At 43.4% G+C, this 24,167-nt stretch overlaps 1 protein-coding gene across 1 annotated transcript in view; it reads right to left on the bottom strand.

Annotated features, from left to right (window-relative positions):
* Window positions 1–3,525, bottom strand: part of PSMF1 (proteasome inhibitor subunit 1) — a 29,531-nt gene extending 26,006 nt beyond the window's left edge. The window contains exon 1 of the mRNA XM_049779341.1: window positions 3,309–3,525. Within this exon, the coding sequence (XP_049635298.1) occupies window positions 3,309–3,437 (129 nt within the window). The 5' untranslated portion in view covers window positions 3,438–3,525. The remainder of the gene's footprint in view (window positions 1–3,308) is intronic.
* Window positions 3,526–24,167: the final 20,642 nt, after the last annotated feature.

Raw genomic sequence — 24,167 nt, 5'->3', positions numbered from 1 at the left:
GCTAATGGGAACTGAAAGTTATCTCTGGAAGCCAAAGACGACACTAAGTCTTCTTTACCTTTTGTCAAGAGCCTCTGACTTTGCCTCAATATCCTCTATACACAGTATTCAGTGACCAATTCAATTTTTTTTAAATTTTATTTTGGGACCACACCCAGCGGCACCCAGAGGTTGCTCCGGATTAGAAATTACTCCTGGCAGGCTTGGGGAACCATATGGGATGCTAGGGATCTAACCAGGTCAGCTACATGCATGGCAAATGCCCTCCTCGTTGTGCTATCACTCCCTACCCCATTCAATTCTTAAATCTGGGTAATTTGGTCAGCTTACTATCCTGTATTTTCTAGCTTCTAAGTGACTGGGGTCTAGAGAGGCAAAGCCTGCTATTACCCTAGAATCAGTGCTTCCCAGTCCAGGGGCAGCCCTGATGTGGGGGAGACTGATGGGACACTGACTCTGATGATAACAGGGCAACTGGCTGTCTTCTAGGCCATGATGTCAAGTATCAGGCTTTCCAGAGGGCCACAGATGGAAAAGAGCCAGAGAATGTGTATTAAAGTTGAACTCCCTTTTTTTGACGAAAAAACCCTGTGGCTTAGAGTGGCTGAGAGCTGCCCAAGGTCATTCAAGTCAGATGCTGAATGGACTTGGCATTCAGCACCCAGGATACTGCTAGAGATTTTTGTCAGCAAGGTCAGCTGAAGAGGTCCCCAGAAAGAACTGACCCTTCAGACAAATATCTGGGAATAGAGATGTTCTTAACACTCATGAATTCATCCCAAGGACTATGTACTAAAATATGCCAAAGGGAAACATCATATTGGGAATATTCTGATTCCTAATTTCTTTTTTTGGGCCACACCTGGTGGCGCTCAGGGGTTACTTCTGGCTATCTGCTCAGAAATATCTCCTGGCAGGCACGGGGGACCATATGGGATGCCAGGATTCGAACCAACCACCTTTGATCCTGGATTGGCTGCCTGCAAGGCAAATGCCATGTGCTATCTCTCCGGCCCCATGATTCCTAATTTCTAGATTCCTACAACAGAAACCAAAAAGATTTTTCTTTTTTTTTTTTGGGGGGGGGGGGCACAGGGTGTTTTTAGGTCATACTTGGCATCGCTCAGGAGTCTCTCCTGGCTCTGCACTCAGAAGTCACTTCTGGCAGGCTTGGGGGACATACGGGATGCTGGGAATCAAACCATCCGGGGATGGCCACAAGCAAGGCAAACACCCTACAGCTGTGCTATCACTCGGGCCCTCCAGAAGCCAAAACTGTGTAACTAAAATTTATGGCCACCTTTATCCCCTTTATTCCACATAACCACTTGAAGAATTGTAAAGCTCTTAGGAGGAGTGGTACTAAATTCAAGAAATAAATAATTTAAATAAAGGATTTTTAATGGTCAATGGCTATGTCACACATTTAGTAAAATTATATGCAATTTACCTGTGTCCTGGGAGACAAAAAAGAAAGAGAAAAAGAAATTTTAGTTCTGTATGTTGGAGTCAATATGATGAAACACACTTTGGACGCCTAAGTTATAAGATAAAGTACAGATGTAACTGGACGCCTTCCATGCTCTCTTATCACCTCCAAAAGGATGGGGAGAGGTGACCAGAAGCAATATAAACATCCTTAGTTTAGCAAACACTAGTCTGCTGGCCTAGGCTAGGCAGTTAGCCTCCCTAAATAAAACAACAGTAACTATTATGCCTCTTCAAATAATGCTTTGCCTCTCTAGACCCCAGTCACTTAGAAGCTAGAAAATACAGGATAGTAAGCTGACCAAATTACCCAGATTTAAGAATTGAATGGGGTAGGGAGTGATAGCACAACGAGGAGGGTATTTGCCATGCATGTAGCTGACCAGGTTAGATCCCTAGCATCCCATATGATTCCCCAAGCCTGCCAGGAGTAATTTCTAACCCTAAAATATCTGAACCCAAAAGCACATTTAAAACTTGCACATACACACATACACAGCACACACCTGCTGGCCTCCAGAGCTGCTTTTGGCCTTTTCGTTATACCTACACTTCTTATCACTTGTCTTGACTTTCACCATTCGCTCCTGGGGAATCAGATAGGAAGCCTCCAGTCCTACTTTTTGCCATGTTTCCTCTTTCAGGGATCAGACCACAAAACAGAAGCTTCAAGTGTCTCCCACTGGGCCCACTCCAACTTCTGGTCTTGAGGGGCTTTCACTTGCCCCAGTCATTCATGCATCCCAGAAAACCCACATGGGGAAACTGAGGTGTGAAATAGAGCTGGGGACAGTGGGATCGCAAGGAAGAGTAACACTGGACCTCAGGCTCCTCAACTGGTCCTCCAGTCCCTATGCTACCCCTTTTCTCTCCTTCAGATCTTGCTGGTCCCTGCTGCACTCTCCCCTCTTCACATGCCTCGCTTTTGCCATTCACTTTCAGCTGCGAGTTCCAGTCCCCACAGGAGCTTGTTGGAGAAGCCTGCACTGCTGCCTTCTCTGGCCCCCATAACAAATCCTTCCTCCTCCTACACCTCCCTCCCTTCCTGTCAACTTTGTCTTTTGACATCTTCAGGACATATTGTATAGCCTCTTCCAGCTTATGCCTGTCAATCATCTTGGCATACACAACGGGCCTCCAAATTTTAAAGAATGTGGGAGAGAATAGCATCCCATTTTATTACTGACTTGAAACAATCCTTAGATGATAGCCAGAGTTTCATCTAACTCCTCTCTACTCCTGTGCCACATGCTGATTTCTTGTAGACTAAAAAATAATGCTGACTCTGGACCTGTCAGTAAGGAAGCGAGGGGTGCCCACTGTCCAGGCCCATGCTAATCATACCTGCCCTCCAATTCATGGTGGGGATGTACTTTTACCTCTCTGTGGTGTTTCTTTACATGCTGGAATGTCGAGTGATTGCACTTTGCTGTAAGTGAGAGTGGGTAAAGTACAGCTTGAGCCTTGAAAGCATGTAAAGAAACATCACAGAGCTGGAAATCTTTGACAGTTACTGTGTTCTGGCTCCTATTGGTGAAGAAAAGTCATGGTCTTTGCCCTGCTATGGAAGAGGATTGAGGGACTCAGCGGGGTGGTGTGGTGTGTGCCCAGCAGCTGTCGGACCCCCAAGTCCACGGCTGCAGGAGACAGACATATGCAAGCAATGGGACAGGTGGGAGCGGCTGGTCCTACAGCAGCAAGGCCTGCTCCCTCCAGGAGTGCGGCTCGGGGGCGACAGCTCCGAGTCAAGTGACAACCCAGCCCCGGGCGTGCAGGCCGGTCCCGCCAGCCCCGCAGCCCCCGCCCGGTGGGCGCGGTACCTGGTCGCCGGCGCCCAGGCCAGAGTAGCCGTGCGTCACCAGCTCCCAGTGCAGGAAGCAGACGAGCGCGTCCTGCGCGCAGGTGAGGGAGGGCGCGGCCGACGCGAACAGCACCTCCAGGCCCGCCATGTCCGCCCGAGGCGGGGGGATCAGACGCCTCCGCTCCGCTGCTCCCCCGGTCCCGCCTGCGGCTCCACCTGCGGCCAAAATGGAGAGACCCGCCGGGCAGCTGCCGGAAGTGGCTGCTGCCGGAAGTGGCTTCCGGCGAAGGTGCAGCGGCCCAGCGCGCCCGGCTAGGAAACCCAAGCCCGGCGCTTTGAGTTCCGCTCGAAAGGAGAGGAGAGGAGGACAGGACCATAATGCCAGGCCACACTCTTTCAAAGGTGGCTGAAAGCATCCTTACCCAAAAGTAAGAGACAATTTTTGCAACAATCCTCAGAGACAAAATAGAGGAGGGCTGGAAGGTCCAACTCACTACATGAAGCTCATCACAAAGACTGATGAGTGCTGTTAGAGAAATAACTACATTGAGAACCAGCCTAACAGTGTGAATGAATGAGGGAAGTAGAAAGCCTGTCTAGAGTACAGGCAGGGGTGGGGTGGGGAGGAGGGAGATTTGGACTTTGGTGATGGGAATGTGGCACTGGTGAAAGGGGGTGTTTTTTACCTGACTGAAACCCAACTACAATCATATTTGGAATCAAGGTGTTTAAATAAAGATATTATTAATAAAAATAGAAAGTATCCTTACCAGCTGGTTATATTTAATTGTTCTGAGCCACTGACTGCCCAGCCTCAGAATAATCCAGGTATTTGTATGCCAAATGGGGGAAGAGGTTAGGAAAAAGGTAACTGTTGGCACAGAGTAACTGTTAGCACTTCTGCAGTGCCCACTGATTCTAGGTTGTTTGCTTCCGTTCTTTTACTTACCTACTCCTCAACAACCTAACCCTATAAAGTTGGCACTGATCATTCCATTGGTCTGATGAGTGATACAGGCACTGCGATGACCAAGATGTTACAGCCAGCCTGGGAGTAGTGCAAGAACAGAACAGTTTGGATCCTAGAACAAAACCAGTACAAAGTAAAGTTTTGTGTGCCCCCAAACTTTACCTTTCTATCAACCATTCTGATGTATGTTACATGATCATCTCCCTTTGCCCCTGACAAAATCAGCTCTGAGAATTGAAGCTACTTCTCCCAAGGAGACCTAACTGCTGAACTGCAGAGCTAGAATGCTGGATCCACTCTCAAATGTCAATCATTTGCTAGAGTGGCTGGTGGACCTGAGTGGCGCAGTAACGTTGAACATTAGAAATATGAAAGTTAATATGATTGTTAGCTATGTTAATTAAACTGTATTTTTTTTAAAAAAAGAAACAATTCAATCCTGCATTTGCCTATCTTCTTCATGACTTTGGCCACTTAGTATTTGACAAATTTCTTCAAAGCCGTTTATTGTTTCTATGGAAACAAAATTTTTTTCCATCTCAGAATGATGGAAATGATGTGCCATCAGTGAGAACTGGCATGTGAACCAGACATTGTTTACCCGAGTTCCTAAAGTGTATGTTCTATATGCAGCAGCTAGAGATTCTGCATACTTTCAAGCTTCCATTCTGCTTGCTATGCCTTCCCTGTTCATAGAAATTTGCAGTGGATAGTTAATTCAATCAAGCCATCCTTCACTAAACTAGACTGAGTTCACATGAACAGGTAGTAGAGAGTGCCTAAAAGTACCCACTCAGGAGAGCCCCATTCCTTAGTGTTTACTGAGTCATATCCAGATTGACCAACTGCCTTGCCTGCCCCTATGGAACTGTGTAGTGATTTAAAAAAAAAAAGAGAGTAAGACAAATATAACAAAAATACAAAAACTGCCAAGCCAGTGAGGCCCTTGAAGGACTGCGCAAACTCCAAAGTAGTCTAGGATCAAGAGCAGCTCCTTGGAATAACATATATAATATGGTTGAACCTGCATGGAGAGTGACTGAGGAACTAAAGGTGTCCCTCTAAAAGGGGGAGCATATCTGTGAAATGCAGCTAACCATGTCTGCCAACAGTATCGGTCTCCTGTGTCCATTAAACCACAGTAGAGTGGTCAAGAAAGAGCCTGGGGCAGCATTAGAGCCTCTGGCTGCCTGTGTGGGGAGAATTTTAGCATTGCAGTTTATTAGAGTGGCTGGTTTGCAATGCTAATAAAAAGCACACCAACTTCTGGTCTGTTTATTACCACTTTAAGTCTTTTATGGACATGCGCACTCCTCTCAGCTGAGCTTTCCCATTTCCAGTTCTTGGTTCATCACTGCTTTCCGTACAATCATACTGAATTTAGGTTCTTTGTATATACCATTATCTTTGTGAACTTAGGTTGTCTTAGAACTCAACATGGGACAAGGATTTGAGTGTTTGGGGAAACTGAGTCTGGGAAGCAATCATTAGGGAGTGAGGGCAGCATGATGTAATGAAGGGAGGAAACCTGGAAGCATTGTGTCACCAACTGGATTGCCTTTGGGATCCTACTGATCCTCAATAGGCCACATAGGGAATGTTTTACACTGGCATAATTCGGAGCTTAGGAACTGATTTTTTTTACCCACCCCTATTTCGCCACAGGTTGAAGGCAACTTCTGGGAACATGAAAACCTGTTACCTATAGGTATTTAGAGAAAGCAGCCTTAGGTGGTTAGAGATGACCTCATAGATGTGAGTTGGCACACTGTAAGGTCAGCTACTCCCACCCCCACCCCTCCAAGAACAAGCCAGTCCTTGGAGTCTGTTGGCCCTACTGCCAGCTTGGAGTGGGCACTTACATCTTTATTTTGAGAATCAGGTGTGCACTGTCTCTTGCTCTAGTTTGTGAGTCACTTGGGGGTTAATAATGTGTTTTATCTGCCCTGGATCTCAGGGTTACCCATGGATGGGAACAAATGAGAGAAAGTCCCACCCCTGCCTGGGCAAAAGACTTTTTCATGTTTCCTCACCCCCTGGCTATCCAGCACTTTCTGTGGCCTTACCGCCATCAACAAGGGTCTTTCTGTGAGATCTGTGAGTGACTGAGAAGGGAATCAGATGGAAGATGTTTTTCCCCGATGGGGCCCCCACTTCCTGGGTATTGGGGAGCCCATGCCAGAGAGGAGGATCCAAGACGGTGGTAAGAATGTTGTGAGTGGCTGCATTTACTAGCTCACTAGTTCTTGGTTTCTAGGTGACAGTAATGTAGGTATTCCAAGCTCTCTTACTCCTTGGCAACCTTGGAGAGTTAAGCTGAGAGGCAGGCCAAGGAGCATTAAAGTGAATTCATTTACCGCTGGAATTCTTTTTTTTTTTTCTGGCCTAAATTAAACCCAAGCACCTGACTTCCTTCATAAAGCCATCAATGATTTTTATTGTTTAATACTAGCAGAACCCAAGTCTAGTTCCTCTTGTCAGTGAGGAATACAAATTATTTTTAAACAAGTTATTTTAAATATAACTATTAGTTTTAGGTTGTACTGGTTTGGGATAGAGTATATATAACATACAATTTTGCCATCATAGCTACTTAAAAATTGGGCAGTTTAGTGATATTAAGCATATTTATGCTGTTGTATAACTATTACTCGATTTCATCTCCAGAACTCTTGGCAAGATGAATCTTGCAAGACATGAATTTTGAGCTGTGGGCTAAAAAGATGTAACAGTGGAAAAGGCACTTGCCTTGCAAGTAGCCAACCCAGGTTTGATCCTTGGTACCCCAAATGGTCCCCTAAGTCTCATCACAAATGACCTATGAACATAGAGCCAGAAATAAGCCCTGAGCACTATGGTATGGCCCCACCTGAGACTCTGCCTATAAACAAACAGAAAAATCCCTGTTCCTACCATGTCTCCATCTTTGGGAACCCTTGTTCTATTTTATCTATCTAAGAATTTAACTTGTCTTAAGTATTTTATGTAAGTGTGATAATGGCATTTGTCTTTCTGTGGCTGGTTCATTTTAACAGAGCATAATTTTGCCAGGTACTTTCCTGTTTGGTGGTGGGCTAGATGCATTCCCAGCATGTGCTGATGATCAGTCCCAGCCATGCTATCTGGTTCCCAGCTACCTTAATGCTCAATCTCAGTTATACAGTGTTGGTTGGACCTTGCTATGCTAGAGGCCATTATGATGGTCCTCAGGTGCCACACACACATAGGAGACCACCAGGAGTATACCTGGTGATGCTTGAGCACCATGTGGTGCTAGACACATGCTCCACGTTTTTGAGCTAGTTCCTGGGCTCTGTCATCAAGGCTTATCCACATTATAGCAGGTGCCAGATTTTCTTTTCTGCCTAAGATCTAATAGTAGCCACATTCAACACATTCATTGTGTTCTTTCAAGCTGTTTATCATCTATCTATATGTCACAGTTTTGCTTATCTAATATCTTATTGAATAGGGGTGCTCATGCCTTTTGGATATTGTGAATGTTTTCACAGTGGGGGTGGGATTGTTATCTTATTTGGAACTTGATTTTAATTCTTTTGAATTTATACTAACAAATATTAAGTCAATAGCATTGATTATTTTGAGGAATCACCATATTGCTTCCATATCTATGCTTCCATTATACCACTCCCCAACCCCAATAATTCACAGAGACTCTAATTTCACTGGTACAGACTACTTATTTGCTTTAGTCAAAGGTATCTATCTGAATGGGTCAGAAGTGCTCTCTCATTGAGGGCTTGATATCCATTGCCTCAGTGTTATTTGTATAATTTGATCAGTGTTATTTGTATAATTTCTTTAAAGAAATGTTTATTTAAATCTTAGGCTCATTTTTGGGAATTAGATTGTTTTTTTGAATATACATATTTTATGGCAGTTTCATATTCATGGAAAAATTAAGTGGAAAGGACAGAGATCCCCCTTTTTTTCTTTTTTTATATATTAATAATTTTTATTTTGACCCAAGTGAACTACAAATCATTCACAGTAGTATTTCAGGTACATAGTGACATTGATTCAGAGATTTCCCCCTTATACCCGCTGCCCTCACTCATGAACAGCTTCTCCCTTTATCAATATTCTCCCAGAATGGCATGTTAGTGACAATTGGAGAATCTATATTCAAACCTCATTATCACCTATAGTTCATCATTAACATTGGGGTTCACACTCACTATTATATGTTCAATGGATTTATACAAATGTATGACATGTACTCACCATTATAGTATCAGTCAGTGATTTCATTGCCCTAAAAGCCTGATTCTGTACTGTACTCTGCCTTATCTCTCTCTCTCTTTCTAACTTCTGCTAACCACGGATCTTCTTATTGACTCCTAGTTTTTTGCCTTTTCAAAAATATCATATATTTGGAACTGTGCACTATGTATTCCTTTAAATTTTTTTGGCTCTTTGTTTTTAAATTTTAAGGTATACACAGTGGTGCTCAGGGATTTTTTCTGGCATGCAGACAACACACATGGCAGGATTAGGGGGACCATATACTGTGCTGAGTATTGAACCCAGGTTGGGTACTTGCAAGGCAGAACATTGTACTATCTCGACAGCCCACAGTACATATTTTTCCTGACTGGCTTTGTTCACTTAGTAGATTACATTTAATAGTTTTTTGTATGTTGTAATGGCGTGACTGCTCATTTCTTTTTAATACGGAATAAAATTCCAATTGTGCTGAGTGATATTTATTTGCAGGTGTATAAATTTATTTATCCATTCATCTACTGAAGGATATGTTAGCTGCTTCCAAGTTTTGGCAATTATAAAGTAGGTAGAAATATCTTTATGCTGATTTTTATCTATACACATGTTTTCACCTTTGGATAAAATGAGGAGCATGGTTGCTTAATTAGATAGAAATCCATGTTTAGCTTTGTAAGAAAACCACCAACATTTTCCCCAAGTGGCTCTGTCCTTTTCCATTTCTATTGAGCAATAGATAAGAATTTTTTTCTCTGTTATAGAATTGTTCATGATTAAGCTTCACTCATATAATGTATAACACCCATCTCACTAGTGCACAAATTTTACCACCAATGTCCCCAGTTTCTCTCCTGTTCTCCCTCTTGCCCTCTCACCCTGCCCCTGTGATATTTCATTTTGGATATGAATTCTTGTTACTTCACATCTTTGAGCTATCTGCAGTTGTCAGTATCCTGGATTTGGGAAATTTTATCAAGTGTGTAGCTGTAATTTGTATTTGATTACAGATATCTGATTGGAAAATCTTTTTTTTTTTTTTTGGTTTTTGGGCCACACCCATTTGACGCTCAGGGGTTACTCCTGGCTATGCGCTCAGAAATCGCCCCTGGCTTGGGGGACCATATGGGACACCGGGGGATCGAACCGAGGTCCGTCCTACGCTAGCGCTTGCAAGGCAGACACCTTACCTCTAGCGCCACCTTCCCGGCCCCGGAAAATCTTTTCATCATCTGCATTTCTTTTGGGGTGAGGTGTCAATTTAGGTCTTTGGCCCATTTTTCATTGGGTTGTTGGTTTTCTTATTGTGGAACAACAAACACATTGTTGCTAAGCTGTATCTTTTTAAATTTAAACACCATGGTCACAAGATTGTTCATAATACATTTTTTTTGTTTTTGGGTCCACCCAGCAACACTCTGGGGTTGCTCCTGACTCTATGCTCAGAAATTGTTCTAAGTAGGCTCTGGGGACCATATGGGATGTCGGGACTCTGCATGCAAGGCAAATGCCCTACCTGCCATGCTATCTCTCCGGCCTCCATAATACATTTTTATAGATAAAGTTGTTCATGATTGAATTAGTCATACAATATACAATAACCTTCAACCAGTGCACATTTCCTATCAACAATGTCAACAGTTTCCCTCTCACCCTCCTAATGCTCTCTCCACTTTCTGTCTCTGGAGCATATCTCTCTCTCTCTCTCTCTCTCTCTCTCTCTCTCTCTCTCTCTCTTTCTTAGGTGTATATTTTGCAAATATTTCTCCTGGTCAGTGACTTATCATTTTATTCACATGACAATATCTTTTAGAGCCAAAAGTCTAATTTTAATGAAGTCCAACCTATAGTTTCTTTTTTTCGGGGAGTCAACTGGGGCACACCCAGGGGTACTCAGGTCTTACTCCTGGATATGCACTCAGAGATCATTCCTAACAGTGCTCAGGGCATATATGGGATGCCAGGGCTCGAACCTGGATGAACCATGTGCAAAGCAAATGTCTTACCCACTATACAAACACTCCAGCCCCAATAGGTTCGTTTCCAAATGAATCATACCTTTGGGGCTGACTCTAAAAAAATAGTTATCATCAAACCTCAGAGACCATGATTTTTTCCCTATGTAAGAATTTTATAGTTTGTGTTTTATATTTTGATCTTTGGTTAATCCTGAATTCAAAATTTTTGTGAAGGATGCTATTTTTGGGGAAAAAACTAATAGCTTTTCTTTCACCATTTGTTTAAAGAGTTTTATTTTTTCATTTATATATAAATGAAATACAGATGTAGTCGCATGGCCATAGGGGAGCAGACATTAGAATAAAATTTGCAGTACAAGAGATTTATTGCAGATAAAGCCTGTGGAAGAGTGAAGGGCATGGGGATAGGAGCAAGTAGGAACATTTTCTGGCCCATCACACATGAGTGTGGTGGGCCAGATCCCCAAGGAAGGGGACAGAAGGAATGAGTTGTGCAGGAGAAGCTCCATGAATAGCACTATCCAGTCTGCAAAATGCACACGGCATGAGGATTCCCCTAGAATTCTATGATGGATGGAAGTGGGCAGGCATCCCTCTGCGCTCCATCTGTTTCCCTTCACTGTGGGCAGCCAGGAAGAGCATGGCCCAGGTCATGTCCAGACATGACAGCTGGAGGGCACTGGTAAATGCCAGGTCTCCCTACTTACTGGCATTTTTCCTTGAAGCAAGACTAGCACCCGTCCATGATAAAGTGCTTAGCTGGCTCTCACTGGCTGACTAATTCAGTAGCTCTTGGCAAATCGCCTTGGACGATGTCAGGTTTCAGGTCCTTCTGTCCACAAGAGGGAAATAGGCTTAACATGTTTTGGGGGGTGGGAGGGTGGAAAGCAGGGATGGTATTGGAACTTTAATAAACAAAATAGCCAATAGATATTTTCCCATTTAATTCCCATCATCTTTTAAGATAGATGATAGAGGTCAGGAAATAGGATTGGGGGTGGGGAGACACTTACTTGCCTTATATGCCACCAGCCCCAGTTTTATCGCCAGCACCACCTATGATCCTTTTAGAACTGGCAGGGGCCATTTTGAGCACAGTGCCAGGAATAGTCCCTGACTATTGCCAGGTAGCAAATATTGTGACCTTCATATTTTTCCCGATTGTTTAGGAGAAAAAATATTTTTATTCAGTTGCCAATAGTGTAAATGTTTATGTCTTTGGTGTACAAAGTTACTGCTCTCCCACCACTAACAAAGTACCCCAAATCCTCTATTACCATTCCATGTCACTTCTAAACCATTTAATTTCCTCCCAAACCAGCCCCTGCTCCATCGTCAGTTCTGTGATCAGAATCTAAGTGTTCGTTTTCACAGATCATTGGGTGCCCATGATCTCTTGAAGGAAAAGGAAAGGTTAGTTAGGTTGTTCAGTAGCTCCTGAGTGTCATAGTCAGGATTTAAACCTGAGGATATGCCTATTGCTTCATCATCAGTTGACTTCAGATCTTCACCATCATCTGATACAAGATTTGCAGATAGGGGCCGGTGAGATGGCGCTAGAGGTAAGGTGTCTGCCTTGCAAGTGCTAGCCAAGGAAGGACCGTGGTTCGATCCCCGGGTGTCCCATATGGTCCCCCTGAGCCAGGGGCGATTTCTGAGAGCTTAGCCAGGAGTAACCCCTGAGCATCAAAAGGGTGTTGGCTAACAATCCAAAAAAAAAAAAAAAAAAAAAAAGATTTGCAGATACTTTCACATTCTGTATCCTGAGAGTGCATTGGAATATCCCAAACAACTGTGACTATGGGCCTCAGGCCCTGCCTGGATGGAGCAGGAAAGGCCAGGAACAGAGACCAAAATGGTCTGCGCGCTGGAACCCTTGGTCCATGCTGAGACAAGAGAGGCCACAAGAGGGCGTCTGGGCTCATACAAATACCCACAGGGACAGGAGGGTGGGGTGGGGCAGCCCCTTAATTCTGATTACCTACTAGGAGCTTCTGGGCACCGTACTAGGGAACCCCACAGCCGGCTTTCCCCTCGGTGGTGCTATCAGCCTTCCTATTAGGAAATAATTGTTTTTACCTCCAGGCGAATTGACCCCAGGGAGAAATCCTCAGAAATCTCAAGTCCTGTAAGATTGGCTCTGTCTGTCTCTGAGATCCTTCTCTGTCCTGCATCCCCTGTGATCCTCTGCAAATGTTCTTGCCTCCATCCTTTCATGGGCATGGTTATGACCCTGTACCTCCTGTGCCAAGCCCTGCTCCAGCCAGAAGCTCCATCAGGCGCTCACCTCCAATTAGTCAAGACTGCACCTGGGCACCCAGTCTGACCCAGGGAGAGCCAAATTCTGTCTCCCCCACTGGAGCATCACCTATGTGCTTCACTACTGTGTACCCAGCACCAAAATATGTTAATATTAAACATGTGTGTTTACATAGACATTATGCAAATATCTTGCATACTTTCTGAATCACTGGCTACATGAATGAATGCAGAATGAGGCTGTGCCCAGTTCACCAAATCATGCATCCTGACTTCACATGTGTCTCTGAACCATGCACTCTGACTTGACATCCTAGCCTCATAGTTCATTCTTTGGGCAAACTTATCCCACTGTCCAGACAGTGGTGAGGGTCTCTATGGGAGGATTTTTGGAAGGTATACTGAAGATGAAGTGCCTCCCTCAATGCCTGGCATATGAATTGTTGAACTAAATATTAATTATAGAGTCCTTGATGGTGGTGTATAAATGGTGGATGTAGCCTTTCTCGGTCTGCCCGATGCCTGCAGCTTCTTTGGCCTTGTCTGAGGGTTCAGGATAATGGTGAGGAAATTACCCACAGCAGTCAGATTTCAGGAGACATGAAGCTTTATTTAGGCCCTAATGCCATGTGCAATTTTCACATGGCCTCTAAGCTAAGCATCCTCTTTCCAGGTCCTGCATCTATCTTGTCTCTCATCTCTCACTGCTGCATCTTCCTTCTGAGGCTTCCGTTGCTGAATCTCTTTCCTCTACCCCTCCCTCAGGCAACCCCTTAAATTACCAATCAGACACCTTCCAGCTATGGGAGGGTCTCCCTCTCCAGGTGAGATTGCCAGGAAGTTTAGGAGGGGGGAGGGTAACAGGAAGGTTTACTGAAGAAGAAGTCGCTAAAGTGCTTCCCTCAAAGCCTGGCACATGGCAGATGTGCCCAAGCAGTGGCCCGTTATTTGAGATAATGAGTCCCAGGAAAGTGGCTGGTGTTTATTTGGGGATTTCCCAAGGTGCCTGAAACTTGGCTTTCCTGATAGAATTCGTGTTTTTAATTAGTTTTTAGGAGTGATCAAGTAGCTCAGAGAAGTGCAGTAACTTGCCCAGTGGAGAAGAGTAAAGTTGGATTTTGAGATCTTGAAGAACACACATGGTGACGCATATTTCCTGAATTCAAGTCCAAGCAATCACCTACCAGCAATGTGACCTGAGGCACATTTCCTAGAGTTCTAAGATGGGACAGAGTAGGCCTCTGCATGGATCTATGTATTTACCAGAACCTGGAGAGGTCCAAGATAACCATCTGTGGAGTTCCCACCTCATTACTGTAGGACAGAGCAGCTCCCCAAACCTCAGCCACTTACTCTTCAATCCCAGTGGCAGCTGTGCCCATCACATACCAATTCTTTCCAAACAGGTGTGCTGCACTGACAAGCTAGTCAGAGAGACTGGACTACACCCTGCTCATACCCTTAGTCCCCAGAAGGGGGGAAATGTTGGCTTTTGCTGTGTCATCTTGACTCAGAAGTTTTGCCTCCAAGACCATGTTCCCTCATCTGGACAGTGATGGGATGATGCATAGAATCTAGGAGGAGGCTTATCTAGAAAATACTTGTGAGAGGCCTGAATCTGGAGCACTGGAGATGAGTAAGGGACAATGTTACAAGATCATGGCCATAAGTTTCAGGCTTTGGGGTCACAAGGTAGATCAAGTGATAGAGCACATGTCTTATGTATGTAAAGTCCTGTGTGTGAAGTTCAGTCCCCACACAGTATGCCATTCTATTTACCACCAGCCCCTGAGCATCACTGCCCTAACGAACCTCAAGTACCCTGGAATTTTCTGGTACCCCTGAGTGTGGGCCTTACAACAATTAAAAATAAACAGGTTGCTGGGGAAATAGTACAGGAGTAAAGGTTAGGGTTATGCCTTGTTTGTTCCTGACCCTGGTTCTATTCCTGCCCTAACCTCATGCCTGAGGATCATTCTGGAAGCCCCCAAATATTACTGGGTATGGTCTTAGTGTTTCCACTCTGCTGGATCCAAGCAGCACAGCACCTTCACATGGACCTGCTGGTCTAGTTGACTGAGAATTACCAAGTATTGCTCCAAGGACCCCTGAGTACTGCTTAGGGGTCCCCCCAGAAAAAAAAAAAACAAAAGCACACCAGCCTTTGTTTTATAAGGCCCTTCTAAACAATGATTTTCAGAAAAAAGTAAAGTCATGACTCTCATACAGACCTGAAAAGGCAAAGGTTTTATTTTGCTTGTTCAACAATGCAAGAATCAGGCAGGTGATAGCTGCTTTAATGGAAAAACCAAAAAGCACAGGAAACACATGTATAGGAAGTAACGGAATTCAGTTGTAAATGGAGGCAAAACCCATTTTCCCACCAAGAGGAGGGAAGTCAGTTCCACCAGATGAGACAGAAACTCTCTATCCTAGCCCAAGCCACGGGGTCTTGGGTCTTTGGTCCCAGGTAGGCCAGCAGGCTCTACTCCAGTCTTCTCCCTGCCCCCAGCCCCAACATTCAAACTTTTTCTTTAAATAACCTCAAATTGTTCGTTACAGGGGCCATGTCCCAGTCTAACTACCATTACAGGGGTGTGCGTCATCCTCTCTTAAAGGTGTACTAAATAGTTCCTTTAAATATATCAACACTTTGGCAGTCTTTTACTTTATAAAGGGAACCATTTATTGTATGGCCTGACAGAAGAAGCAGACACCTATATATTTTGGTGAAGAGGGAGTTGAAGTGGGGGAAGTAATGAGGACAAAGGGGTGGGTATGAGAAAAGGACCACCCCCTCACAGCTTGTTTCTCCTGGGCCTTGGAAAGTCTAGAGAGAAGCAGGAGATTTATTGGCCTGGACTCCAAAGCACAGCTAAAAAGGAACCTACCATTAGTGACACCCCCAGCAGGCCAGAGTCTCCTCAGAAGTCACCTCAAACCACCAGGCACAAAACGGGGGCCGGAGAGATAGCATGGAAGCAAGATGTTTGCCTTGCATGCAGAAGGATAGTAGTTCTAATCCCAGCGTCCCATATGGTCCCCCGAGCCTGCCAGGAGCGAGAGCCAGAGGAACCCCTGAATGCTGACCGGTGTGGCCCAAAAACCAAAACCAAAACTAAACCAAACCAAACCAAACAAATGAAAACAAGACTGGGCCAGGACAGCTTGTCACACTTCCTGCCACCCAGCAGAGCAGCAAAGGACATCTTTTAAGAGCAAGTGCAAACCTCTCTCTCTCTCTCTCTCTCTCTCTCTCTCTCTCTCTCTCTCTCTCTCACACACACACACACACACACACACACACATCATCATCATCATCATCATCATCATCATCCAGGTAGTAACTTCTTGGAAGATGACCTGAAAGAATAATAATAGGGCAGGAGAAATCCACTCTTGAGAGAAAATGTCAGCCCAGCACTTGATTTTTGCCTTAGGGAAATTAAGGCAGGAAGGAAGTGGTATAGCCAGAGTCAGATGGATGCAGCTGCCAAAATGGGACTTGAATTCAGACTTCCTGACTCCAGAGACAGCGGTCCCTCCTCAGAGGTGTGCTTTATATGCACAGGACCCCAGTTCAACCCCAGTTCCTTAGTTCTAGAGGGGGCAACCAGACTAGAATTGAGCTGCCTCCAAAGCCTGGCTGTGTGATGTGGCCACATCACTTCAATTCCCGAGCCTCAGATTCCTCACCTGTAAAACAAGTCAATAAGAACAATAAATATGTCTGCTATGTATTGGTGGTGAATATTAGAGGTGAGACCTGTGAAAGGCTGTGAAGAGAAAATGGTGTTGGAAGACTTCTGAACATTCCATTTTAGGAAAGCAATGGGCAATATTATCAAAATGGGACCGGAGAGATAGCACAGCAGTAAGGCGTTTGCCTTAGATACAGAAGGACGGTGGGTCAAATACCAGCACCCCATATGGTCCCCGAGCCTGCCAAGAGTGATTTCTGAGCATAGAGCCAGGAGTAACCCCTGAGCACTTCCCAAAATAAAAAAAATTAAAAAAAAGCAAAATGGTCAAAGTGAACCTTTCTAGAATTCTGCAGATTAGAAGGCCTGCAGCAATTAAAGGAACATTTATTTGAGGAAATTCACAGTCAACAACAGAGACATTTGCAAAATTTTGACTAGCCCTATCCTCACCTCATTACCTTCCAACTCTGCTAGACTTGGTATTCAGAAACCTAGCAACTACTAAAGGGGACAAAAAGAAGAAAAACAAGAAGGCTTGAAACTCCATTTCCAGAGAGCTGTTCTTATTTGGCCTATTTGCATATTCCTCCAATCACCTGACTTGCAATGCTTCTTTATTGGAGTTGACTAAGATTTTACCTAGTATTTTAAAAATACCCACTTCAGGCAAGAGAGAGATAGCTTGGAGGTAGGACGTTTGCCTTGCATGCAGAAGGACAGTGGTTTGAATCCCAGCATCCTATAGGGACTCCCAAGCTTGCCAGGAGCGATTTCTGAATGTAGAGCCAGGAGTAACCCCTGTTGCTGCCAGGTGTGACCCCCAAAAATTCAAAATATAATAAAAATATAATAAATACCCATTTCAGGGGGTGTTTGTCAAAGTATTCGGAGGCAGGCAGTTGTTTAATTTGGGAGCTTTTTGAGGGGATGGGTAATGTTTTGGGGAAAAAAACAATAGTCTAACCAAATGCTTGAGCAGAAAATCTGGACAATGAATTATCTTCAGAATTTTTGAAAAGCTTTGAAACATTCTTGGGACTTCAGAAGGCCAAATTCATGGGTAGGTTTATGTGCATGCAGTGGGCTGTGTGAAAGCACAGGAAAGCTCTGAGAGGACCCTCAGCCCTCCCTCTGGCTCATCCAAAGTCTGCAAAAACAGGATGTGATGGCTATGGCAGAGCTGTCATCTGCTTGGCTGAGTGTTGAGAGCAGAGCAGAGCCTTTGCTTTAAGTTCTGTGAGTGTAGGGAGTCTTAAAAAAAAAACAACACTGGGAAACTTATGAGTTCCAGCCACACAACGAAATCTCTGCCCAATCATTAACTGCCCAACAGACATTTCAACGCCACACACATAAGAACACAAACACAATTAGTTTAGAGAAGTTATTGCAACAAATAATTGTGATTCCTGGGGTTGATGAAGAATATGTTGATCAGGGTAGCCACCTTATATTATGTAAAATGTCCATTTTCAACAGAATAGTTATGAGACATGAAACAAGAAACAATGGCCCCTATACTAGAGAAAAACAATCAATAGAAATTGCCCCAGAGGAAGTCTAGACTTTGACTCACAGGACAAAGACTTTAAATTAGGTAATTCAATTACATTCAGAGAACTAAAGGAAACCATGGCTAAAGAAGAAAAGGAAAGTGAGAAAGATGTTTCACCAATTTGAGAATAACAATACAGACAGAAATTCTATAAAGGAATCCAAATGGAAATTTTGGAAATAAAAAGAACAACGAAAAAGTCATGAGGGGCTCAACAAATTGAAGCAGGCAGACAAAGAATCTGAAAACCTGGTATTTGCTCAATGGGAATAATCCAGTCTTAAAGAAAAAGGGGAAAAATAAAGAAAAATGAACAGAACCTCAAAGACTTGTGTAGTACCATTAAGTCCAATATTATATTCATCTGGAGAATCCAAGCAGGATAAGAAAGTCAGAAAATTTAAGAACTAATTTGATGAAAACTTTAAGCATTCAAGTTGTTCAGCAAACTCAAAGAGGGACATATTCGGTGATTCCCACTTGGACACATCAAAGTCAAACTGTTAAAAATAAGACAGAGATTCTTCAAGAGAGCAAGAGGGAAGAATAAAGATTTTCAAAAAGATCAACCATGCCAAGCTTAGGGGAAGCTGCAGGGCTCTGCCTCTCCCCAACAGCCTTCCCGCTCCTTCCTCTCGGTCTCTGGGGCTATCCCTGGGCACTGGCTCAGGGGGTCAGCGAGGTGGGTGCTGGAGAGGAGTTTAAAGGGAACCCCAGGCTTTCCCTAACCGCCACCTTGCATTAGAGGGGCTGTCTTGGGGAAGTCGCTGGCAACTTTTCTTCCCACCAATGTCCATTCTCAAACTGCTCGGGGACTAGTGCAATTCTACTCCTTAGCTTCTACCCAACAGAAATTAGTTTATATGTGCACCAAAAGATATATGTATTTATACATATACATACACATACATATGTGTAGAATGTATTCCTAGAATTGTTCCTAAAATTTATCCTGAACTGGTAAGAATTCAAATGTTCTTTGCCTCTGCCATGAATGCATAAGCTGTTGTATATACTATATATGTTATACTTGAATTAAATGGCTTAAATTTTATTAATAGTGCTATGATTGGGGGCTGGAGTGATAGTATAGAGTGTATATTGTACATATATTGCACATGGCCTACCCAGGTTTGAACCTGTCACTCAGTGTGGTTTCCCAAACCTACCAAGAGTAATTCTTGAGGGTAGAGCCTGGAGAAAGCCATGAGCACTGCCAGGTGTAACCTACCTTCTCTAAAAAGAGTACTATGACAATAATTACATTGTGAGAAATAAATCATGATGACAAATAGGCATAAGTATGTCTACCATAATCACACATACAACATCTATGTATGTGTCAGCTACCAAATAAGTTTTATACATACATATGGGGTTAACATATGGAGTACATCAATGTTCTCATCCCTTTCTAATTCCTTTCTAAGATCTAAGATCCAAGTCTTTGTCTGAGCAGCCAGAGGCTTTCATGTGTCATTCTGGAGGATCAGAACCACCATATCAGAAGCCCAAGAGAAAATGATGATGCTTAGTTGGGCTCTTGAAATAGTAATTCAGAGTCTCTTAAAAATTATTCTTCAAAGCCTGTGCTATTTAGGGTAAAGCAATTTTTCTCAATCCCTGGGATGCAATTAACCCACTAAGAGGTCAGAAAGATGAATACTGACTATAAACCACATATATAAAATAAAACTTCAAAATGAGTTGTCGTGGAAAGAAAGACTAGAGGCAAGAGGTAGTTGGGGGGTAGGGGCAAAAAACCCTAGTGGTAGGGCACATGCTGAGCATGGAAAACGTAAATTCTATTATGGTGCCACATGATCTCTGGGTGTTGGTCCTGGTATCCCCAAGTCAACCCAAATGCTGCTGAGAATGGCTCCTATTAAAAACAAACAAAAAGTAAAAACATACAGGTGGAGAGAGGAAGGAAGCAAGTTTGCTGTTTCATTCCCACATGTACGTTGGGGTGCTGCTAGGTAAGCTGCTATCTCATGTCAGAAGCAAGGCTTGGTTCCAGAAAGCAAAGGCTGTCTTGTTTATGCCTGTCTGCTCCTGAGGCATACGACTGATACATACATTTTCCTTTCATCCTCACAACAAACAAGCATCAAGTGTCCAAACTAAACAGCATTAACACCTTCATATATCACACTAGGAAATTGAGCTCAAGGTCAGAAAGTGACTGCAGATAGTCTTATTGATGATATAACCCTGTATGCAGCTCTTCCTGTACTCAGGTTTTCCCTGTAGCACTCAGGCCAACAATGAACTGCATGGGTGACGAGCACTGAGAGGAACATCAGTGGCTCTGTACTATACATAGTCTAGGTGGGTTAGAGCTTAGTGCATCTAAATTTGTTGGCAAAGGATGCAATCTCTACTACTTTCTAAGTGTATCCCTGATAGGGAGAATGTGACTTTGTTGGAGGTTAAAGCATCCTTTGGTTCTTCCCTTTGCCTGTAGGGAGCATTGAAATTAGACATCCAATAAAATTTTAGACAGAACTTATTTAGACAGAACAGATTCCACCCCCAACCAGCAAGAAGTCCTTGACTGGAAGATAGTGACAATGCCTAGCTGCCTGCTGTCTTGTCTGCTCCTTAATGTTGGGTGAGAGATGGGGGTGGAATACCATAGGCATGCAACCCTGGGGAGCAAGAAATGGAGGTATTCAAGCTTTTTGCCACAAGGGAGTTCATACCAAAGACTGCTTCTCCCTGAATGGACCTCAGTGGCACCTCTCTGTTGATTAGGAGAGAGGCCTCAAGATGGACACTCTCTGAGCTCTTTTTTTCTTTGTTTGTTTTTGAGTCACACCTAGAGGTGTTCAGGAGTTACTCCTGGCTCTGCAACCCTGGGAATAATTCTGGCAGAGCAGGGGGGAACTATCTGGGATTTTGATCAAACTCAATGGACCACGTGCAAGGCAATTGCCTTACCTGATGTGCTACCCCTTAACCAAACCTGTTTGTTTTCAGAAGTCTGGAGTCTAAGGGAAAGGGAGGAGGCGGATGCTGGGAGAAAGGGAGAGGAGGGAGTGAGGAAGCAGAACTGAGTGAGTGCTAAAGAGGTGGTTTCAGTTTTGGCTTTTATTTCCTTAAGATCATAATGAGAGAAGATTTAAACCAGATGCTAGTCCTAGTGGCTTGTGGTAGTTAAGAGTGGGACTATGCTGTGTTGATGCCCTGTGAGCTCAGAGCCACCCACCCATCCCTCCATCCTCAGCCCGTCAGGATGAAGCAGTTGGCATCTGCAAGAACCGTGTCCCCATTCTTGAGTTCAACGTTTGAAGGACCTCAGACCCAAGCTGGGTTTCCAAACCCTTCCAAGAAGGAGGCATTCTTGAGAGTCCAGCCAGCCCCCATTTTCCACTCAAGCTTCCACTCAGTCCTCGTTCAGTGGTCAAGGCTAGGACCCCAGTAACTTACTTGGCAACATATCTAAGGCAGGTTAAGGAGGTGGGAGTAGCTCTGAAGAGCCAGGCCCAGTGGGGGCTCGTGGAGCATGGCCCAAATAGCCCATGGGTCACCAGCTACAGTATTATTAGTTTTTAATTAAAAGGGCATTTTCCCCCTTATTACAAAAAGTCATGTCTGTTTATTTTAGCAAAATTAGACAGGCCAGACTATGTAAAAAGAAAGAGCTGAAAAAAGATCCATGACCCAAAAGTCACAGGGTGTTTTGGAGTCATAAACTGCCTGGGAACCAGACAGACAAAGATAGACCATGGGTGGCAATGCAATGCCTATAGATCAGGGGTCCTCAAACTTTTTAAACAGGGGGCCAGTTCACTGTCCTTCAGACTGTTGGAGGGCCAGATTATAGTAAAAACAAAAATTATGAACAAATTTCTATGCACACTGCATATATCTTATTTAGAAGTGAAGAAATAAAATAAATACAATATGTGGCCCGCGAGCCGTAGTTTGAGGACCATTGCTATAGATGGATGAACTGAGTGGGGTTAATATAAATGTATGAATAGAGTATATGAAGATAAATATTAATATCAATTTACAATGTTGAAAAATACCAGGAATTTTTTAAATCTGTGGCATTATAAAAAGTACATGGTGAAGTCAGAGCAATAGTGCAGTGATAGGTTGTTTGCCTTGCATGTGGCTAATTTAGGATGGACCTCGGTTTGATCCCTGGCATCCCATATAGTCCTTTAAGCCAGGAGTAATTTCTGAGCACATAGCTAGGAGTAACCCCTGAGTGTCACCAGATGTGGCCCCAAAACAAAATAACAACAAAAAAATAAGTACATGGCTAGTCTAAAGGCATTCAGAGTTCAAGGTGATTTTAGTACTGGCTTCCACTCCATGGGATACCTATTTAAAATGTTTGCTAAGTAATCTTTCTGGTTCTATGTATGTATATATGTATCCATTCATAAATTCCCCTATATATAATAAATACATAGTTACATCTACTGTAAGCAGAATCTAAGCCTAAAATCAATATGCTATTTAGATAACAGTGGAAGTGTTTGGATTGAAGGAAGATTGGGGTTAGTGACTTACCCTTTCACTTCATCATCTTTTCTTAAAAAAGTTTTTAAATAATTTTTGGACCTTACCTGATGGTGCTTAGAGGTTTACTCATGGCTCTACATTTAGGAGTCACTCCTGTTAGGCTCAGGAGGCCATATGCAATGCTAGGAATCAAACCTGGATTGGCTGCAAGCAAGGCAAATGGCCTACCCATAGTTTACTTTGACCCCTCTCCCAATATTCTTGCCCTAACAGTAGTATAAATGCCCCACACGCCATATTTTCAACTCTAGGTGAGCAGGTCTGAAGCAGGTTCTCCACACAAATGAATAAGCCAAGTCATAAGGGAGAAAAGCATGAAGTTGGATGGATTCTAGCCTCACAGCCCACCAAATAGACTTCTCTTTATTCGTTACCTCAAACCCAACTTAGAGAAGATAGGTTGAATGAGGACAAAAATACCTTTCAAGCTAATCTAGTTGGGTGTACCTTTTACATGTCAAAGGGATGGATAAAAAGGAGAGAGGATGCTGAGGAAAGTCTTTGTTTTAGGTAAAACAGGGTGTAATCCAACAACTCACCCCTTTCTCTTCAAAAAATTAAATAAGTCACATTCTATTGTTTTCCGCAAGAGGCGAGAATCCCAAATCAGCGCTTATAAAAGTGACTGTTATTTTGCATAGTTACAGTAAAGCTGGGAAAATAAAAGGGAAAAAAACCTTTAGCAGCAAGTAAGGTGATGATAAAATATTAAGCTAGCTACTGTAGTAGCTAATTCCTAGAAATCACTGCTAGTAAGAGTAGATTTATCTATAAAAGCATCATAAGTTAGATTGTGCATACAGCATTCTCAAAAACAATCAGCTTTTTCCACATCCTTGTCACAAATATCCATATCACAAAACTTTTCATCAACTTCTCTGAACATAACATTAGGACCTTTCTGCAGATATATTAATTTTGAAAACAAATTGTTAAATGACATACACAATCAAGCATCATAGCAATTTGGAAACATTCACTAAGATAACCAAGAACGATAAAAAATATAAGAACATGCATTTCTCGGGAACTGTGCAAATTAATATTAAACCACTAGAGTTGAATACATAATTATCTGTTTGCAATGGGGCATAGAACAAAAGAGTAGCTATTAAGATCTATACAGATAGAACACACAGTTTAACTAGCAATATAATAACCAATGCAAATAGGATCAAGAAAATAACCTAGAGCAAAATTAATTTTTAGAGGTGACCAAGGTGCAGGAGCAGCTTCTCAGTTGGACCTTCACTCAGCTTGGTTTCTCCATATTCACATTCTGTGGTAGGCTTCTGAGGTCAGCTGAAATGGAAAGGCCTTCTGTACCTGGGCCAGAATCTGAATGAAGGGACCCACTCATCTTCCTGATGTTGATTCCCCTTCAATGGGCTGTATCTTTGGATTCTGTCTCATCAGTGACCTCAATAAGTTGCTGCAGATTGGGGGCCAATGCTCTCACACAAAGCACCTTCAGTAGAAGAAAGACAGTGGGCATCAGCATCTGGGATGCTACCCAGAGTCTTCAGGTCTTCCCTGCACTTCCTGGTTCTGTTCTGCCTGATGGGGCCTCTGCTACTATGGGGCGGCTGAGCAAGGCCAGGGGTTGTTGTGAATTGGAACCTATGTT

The sequence above is a fragment of the Suncus etruscus genome, chromosome 9 (genome assembly GCF_024139225.1).
Source record: "Suncus etruscus isolate mSunEtr1 chromosome 9, mSunEtr1.pri.cur, whole genome shotgun sequence".
Lineage (NCBI taxonomy): Eukaryota > Metazoa > Chordata > Mammalia > Eulipotyphla > Soricidae > Suncus > Suncus etruscus.
The sequence above is the reverse complement of the archived record's forward strand: the minus strand, read 5'-3'. Positions and strand labels throughout refer to the sequence as shown.